At 37.4% G+C, this 6490-nt stretch overlaps 2 protein-coding genes across 2 annotated transcripts; one reads left to right on the top strand and one right to left on the bottom strand.

Annotated features, from left to right (window-relative positions):
* Positions 1-487: 487 nt before the first annotated feature.
* On the top strand, positions 488-1606 carry BESB_018880 (cytochrome b; the record flags this gene model as incomplete). Its single annotated transcript, XM_029360597.1, has 1 exon — positions 488-1606. One exon carries the CDS (start codon positions 488-490, stop codon positions 1604-1606), a length of 1119 nt encoding a protein of 372 aa, XP_029214758.1.
* Positions 1607-4008: 2402 nt separating this feature from the next.
* On the bottom strand, positions 4009-4555 carry BESB_018890 (cytochrome b; the record flags this gene model as incomplete). The annotated part of the gene is made up of 2 exons (XM_029360598.1): positions 4009-4452; positions 4517-4555. 2 exons carry the CDS (start codon positions 4553-4555, stop codon positions 4009-4011), a joined length of 483 nt encoding a protein of 160 aa, XP_029214759.1.
* Between the last annotated feature and the right edge of the window lie 1935 nt (positions 4556-6490).

The following is a 6490-nucleotide window of genomic DNA, read 5'->3' on the forward strand; positions in this document are numbered from 1 at the left end:
TGTATCGTTATTATCACATTATAAGTAGCTATCGTCTCTGTACAAATGATCCGCGATCCAGAACTGTATAACTCAAATCGAATAAACAAAGACATTATAGTTCCTAGAATACTGAAGATGACTCCGGTTATGAGATACAGACAACCAAGTTCTTTATGATTGCAGTACACCACCCACCCCACTGGACTGCTTAAGACAGCTAAAAGTGTTGGATTTCAATATCACGGTAATCATGTTTGCTTGGAAGCTGGAAGACGGAATCGTTATTAAGCGCCAGGTAGTCCTGGACACTGAATCCATGAGCGTGAACATTGGATGTCACCATGGTTATAGTTACGGTACATATATAAAATCTACAGTACGATTTGAGATTTGTTACGTGACGAGCGGTGTGTTTAAGACTAGTTTACATGCGCTCATTTTAATATGTAGTTATTTAACGAAGTTCTATTGTGCTAGCATGGTTTCGAGAACACACCAAATTTCCATGAGTCTATTCCGGGCACACCTCGTCTTTTATCGGTGTGCTCTCAATCTAAATTCATCTTATAACTTTGGTTTCTTAGTTGCAATTACCTTTGTACTCCAAATAATTACAGGTATCACTTTAGCGTTCCGATATACTTCTGAAGCATCTTGTGCATTTGCTAGTGTTCAACATCTAGTTAGAGAGGTAGCAGCAGGATGGGAATTTAGGATGTTGCATGCAACAACTGCTTCTTTCGTCTTCTTGTGTATCTTAATACACATGTCTCGAGGTATGTATAACTCCAGCTATAGTTATTTAACTACTGCTTGGATGTCTGGTTTAGTTTTATATCTACTTACTATAGCCACTGCTTTCCTCGGTTATGTACTACCATGGGGACAGATGAGTTTCTGGGGTGCTACAGTCATTACTAATCTCCTTTCTCCAATACCATATTTAGTACCTTGGTTACTCGGTGGATACTATGTATCTGATGTAACATTAAAACGATTCTTTGTATTGCACTTTATATTACCTTTTGTAGGTTGCATTCTAATTGTATTACACATCTTCTATTTACATTTAAATGGTTCTAGTAACCCTGCAGGTATTGATTCCGCACTTAAAGTAGCCTTCTATCCTCATATGTTAATGACCGATGCTAAATGTCTATCCTATCTAATTGGTTTAATTTTCTTACAAACGGCTTTTGGTTTGATTGAATTATCGCACCCAGATAACTCCATACCAGTGAACCGGTTTGTAACTCCGCTTCATATCGTACCTGAATGGTACTTTTTAGCATATTATGCGGTGTTAAAAGTAATCCCATCCAAAACCGGTGGTTTGTTAGTATTTATGTCCTCTCTCATTAACTTAGCTCTTTTATCTGAAATTCGAGCTTTGAATACTCGAATGTTGATACGACAACATTTTATGACTCGAAATGTAGTCAGTGGATGGGTAATTATTTGGGTATACAGTATGATCTTCTTGATTATTATTGGTAGTGCTATTCCACAAGCGACTTATATCTTATATGGTAGATTAGCTACTATCGTATATCTTACTACCGGATTGGTTCTATGCTTTACTAAATCAATAGTTATAATGACTACAGCTTCCAAGCAAACATGATTACCGTGATATTGAAATCCAACACTTTTAGCTGTCTTAAGCAGTCCAGTGGGGTGGTGGTGTACTGCAATCATAAAGAACTTGGTTGTCTGTATCTCATAACCGGAGTCATCTTCAGTATTCTAGGAACTATAATGTCTTTGTTTATTCGATTTGAGTGAACACATAAGATCATCGAATTTAACGGTATGCTCCTGAAAGTAACGGTACAAGCTGTAAACAAAGGACTCCTTAACTTAAACTGAGGAGTCAAGTAGGTACAAACCGTACAAGGATTAATTATGTCCATCTGTGCATCTAAGTTGAGACTATCGGTTATATATTTTAGACGCTAACTTCCCGGCTAAACTTTGACTTATTAAACCAGCCTGGATCATAAAAGTACTATGTATGGTAAGATTGAGCGTGGACTATCGAATGAAACAATGTGCTCCAACGCTAGTCTAAGTCTCTAACATACCTTTTACCTACAACTGTACGGAACGTAACAAACCTCCAGGCAAAGAACTTGGTATTCTGTTCTAATTCCCGTGGTAAACACAGTCAACGAATGGCGGAAGGAGCATTCATATGTTATGCAGTGTCTTAGGAGAGATACTCTAGATTTAGCATTCATCTACAGCTACGGTAACTGTTGTGTTTAAATAGCGGTTAACCTTTCCTTTTCCTTACGTACTCAGGGCATGCAATACCAATCAGATAACAACTGAAGCTAGACTCCATGTTACACTTACTAAAATGGGATTCCTAGGTTGATATAAACTACCTTTTTCTGGGGAGTATATACTACGAGTTGGACTACTGGTTTAGATCTTGAAGGTCTTTGTTTACCGGATCCAAGTTCTCTTGTGCTTTTCATGACCATCATGTTAAGTGCATTAGCAGAGCATAGTTAAGATTGATAACTATTGTGGATATAGAACCAATTGAACACCATGTATTAATATAACAAAGATAATCAGGGTAATCTGGTATCCTTCTTGGCATAACGTTGAAACCAAGTATATGCATAGGGATGAAAATTAATAAGATACTACCTAAGAAGACTACAAACCAGATGCTTAAATATGGAGAAGCACCGGTATTTACATGGAATAGATTTACAGTATCTCCGAACATATCTCTGCTATAGAAGATAAAGCACATATAGTAGCTAGTACTGCACCAAGAGATAATACGAAATGGAAATGAGCTACAATATAGTATGTATCATGTAGGGCAATATCCATACCAGCGTTACCCATAACTACACCTGTAGTACCACCTAGAGTAAACAATAGGATAAAACTAAGAGCAGCCCATAGATCTACAGTTCTTGTAGTTGTATGGCTAGCCATATAGGTACCTAACCAGTTGAAAATCTTAGTACCGGTAGGAATTGCAATCATAATAGTCATAGCAGAGAAATAAGCTCTGGTATCTACCTCTAGACCGACTGTCATCATATGATGTGCCCATACTAAGGAACCTAGAATAGAAATACAACCCATAGCTAAGATCATAGATTGTCCACCGAAGACAGATCTAGCAGCATACATAGATAATGTCTGCGAGACTACACCAAAAGCAGGTAAAATTAGAATGTATACCTCTGGATGTCCGAAGAACCAGAATAGATGTTGATAAAGTACACTATCACCAGAATACATAGAATCATAAAATTCAGTGTTTACGTGTAGATCAAGAAGGATCATAACTAATCCACCAGTAAGAATAGGTAGAGTGAAGACTAACATAAGGGCAGTAAATATGATAGCCCAGATATATAGAATATAGTTCTTAGCACCAGCATTAGAACCCATGAAGACGCAAGTACCAAGGAAGTTAATAGAACTTAAAATACTACTAATTCCTAGTACTGCAAGACCTCCGATAATCCAATCAGTTGCCTCTGGATTTAACACCATCAAGCTAGTACTTAGTGGAGGATACATTGTCCAACCAAGACCACTACCAAACTCGGAACAAATACTTTGAGTTAACAACACAGAACCTAATGGTACTAGAAAATAGGAGATCGCGTTAGTTCTTGGGAAAACGACTTCCGAACCACCAATATATATTGGTACAAAGAAGTTACCATATCCTCCGTACAAAGCAGGCATTAAGAACATAAAGATCATAGCTAGGCCATGTATCGTTATTATCACATTATAAGTAGCTATCGTCTCTGTACAAATGATCCGCGATCCAGAACTGTATAACTCAAATCGAATAAACAAAGACATTATAGTTCCTAGAATACTGAAGATGACTCCGGTTATGAGATACAGACAACCAAGTTCTTTATGATTGCAGTACACCACCACCCCACTGGACTGCTTAAGACAGCTAAAAGTGTTGGATTTCAATATCACGGTAATCATGTTTGCTTGGAAGCTGTAGTCATTATAACTATTGATTTAGTATAAGCATAGAACCAATCCGGTAGTAAGATATACGATAGTAGCTAATCTACCATATAAGATATAAGTCGCTTGTGGAATAGCACTACCAATAATAATCAAGAAGATCATACTGTATACCCAAATAATTACCCATCCACTGACTACATTTCGAGTCATAAAATGTTGTCGTATCAACATTCGAGTATTCAAAGCTCGAATTTCAGATAAAAGAGCTAAGTTAATGAGAGAGGACATAAATACTAACAAACCACCGGTTTTGGATGGGATTACTTTTAACACCGCATAATATGCTAAAAAGTACCATTCAGGTACGATATGAAGCGGAGTTACAAACCGGTTCACTGGTATGGAGTTATCTGGGTGCGATAATTCAATCAAACCAAAAGCCGTTTGTAAGAAAATTAAACCAATTAGATAATATGGTAGATAGGGAACAAACTGTCTCCAGACGTTCTTAACCCAGCTCACGTATTACATCTGACGGTGAACTAGCGTTCCTAACTGAATCTTGTTCAATAACAAGGGAGTAATGAGCCGACATGGAGGTGCTGATACAATCCGAGGATTAGAACTCCCAATATTATCTGACCTGTTATCCCCGGCGTACCTTACGACCGTTATATGATTTAGAGATAGAATGTAATGTGGATTAATATCCACATGGTTTCTACAAAGTGTAGATATAAAATAGTGAATGGTTCTGTAAAGATCTTGCATAACATACCTTTAGATTTGCTTAGCATTATAGAGCTTGTAGGCATGTAAGTAACTAAAGAACTATAGATACTTTGAGTGAAGAATACAAGGATAGCTCCAACAATAACATGGCTAAAATGTATACCAGTTAAGATGAAAAGTCCATTACCAAATGCATTATCATTAATATAAAGAGATAGTCCTAAGTATTCCGTACAGACTAACATTAAGAAGGCGACTACCAAAGTGAATGTCATGATATTCGTACAGCTTGTATACAAATGTTGGTTTTTCAAATATACGCTGGATACCACTATACTTAATGCACTTAACATGATGGTCATGAAAAGCACAAGAGAACTTGGATCCGGTAAACAAAGACCTTCAAGATCTAAACCAGTAGTCCAACTCGTAGTATATACTCCCAGAAAAAGCTGATAAATAATCCTGTCTCAGAGATGATAACTCCAAGTACGATGCTACTGATTAGACTAGCATCTGAGTAGTAGTCTCCGCTGTTAAGATGAGTGAGAACAAGAATCCATATATTACGCCTAGAACATAACCGATGTGGAATAATCTTAATGTAGTAGGATATTGAAATCCAACACTTTTAGCTGTCTTAAGCAGTCCAGTGGGGTGGTGGTGTACTGCAATCATAAAGAACTTGGTTGTCTGTATCTCATAACCGGAGTCATCTTCAGTATTCTAGGAACTATAATGTCTTTGTTTATTCGATTTGAAACACATAAGATCATCGAATTTAACGGTATGCTCCTGAAAGTAACGGTACAAGCTGTAAACAAAGGACTCCTTAACTTAAACTGAGGAGTCAAGTAGGTACAAACCGTACAAGGATTAATTATGTCCATCTGTGCATCTAAGTTGAGACTATCGGTTATATATTTTAGACGCTAACTTCCCGGCTAAACTTTGACTTATTAAACCAGCCTGGGATCATAAAAGTACTATGTATGGTAAAGATTGAGCGTGGACTATCGAATGAAACAATGTGCTCCAACGCTAGTCTAAGTCTCTAACATACCTTTTACCTACAACTGTACGGAACGTAACAAACCTCCAGGCAAAGAACTTGGTATTCTGTTCTAATTCCCCGTGGTAAACACAGTCAACGAATGGCGGAAGGAGCATTCATATGTTATGCAGTGTCTTAGGAGAGATACTCTAGATTTAGCATTCATCTACAGCTACGGTAACTGTTGTGTTTAAATAGCGGTTAATTTCCTTTTCCTTACGTACTCAGGGCATGCAATACCAATCAGATAACAACTGAAGCTAGACTCCATGTTACACTTACTAAAATGGGATTCCTAGGTTGATATAAACTACCTTTTTCTGGGAGTATATACTACGAGTTGGACTACTGGTTTAGATCTTGAAGGTCTTTGTTTACCGGATCCAAGTTCTCTTGTGCTTTTCATGACCATCATGTTAAGTGCATTAGCAGAGCATAGTTAAGATGATAACTATTGTGGATATAGAACCAATTGAACACCATGTATTAATATAACAAAGATAATCAGGGTAATCTGGTATCCTTCTTGGCATAACGTTGTGTAGTTATATGAAGCGTACATTCCTTAATATCTGGAACAATAATTATGGTTAGGTAGTGGAACAAGGAGAGCGTCTGTTGTACATCAACACTAGATACTGCTAATACCACTGTAGAGGTATAGTATATAATCCCTGCCCGGTGCAGTAAAATGTAAACGGCGGCTGTATTATGACGGTCCAAAGGTAGGTAAATCCTTGTGTA

This window comes from Besnoitia besnoiti, assembly GCF_002563875.1.
Source record: "Besnoitia besnoiti strain Bb-Ger1 chromosome Unknown contig00114, whole genome shotgun sequence".
NCBI lineage: Eukaryota > Apicomplexa > Conoidasida > Eucoccidiorida > Sarcocystidae > Besnoitia > Besnoitia besnoiti.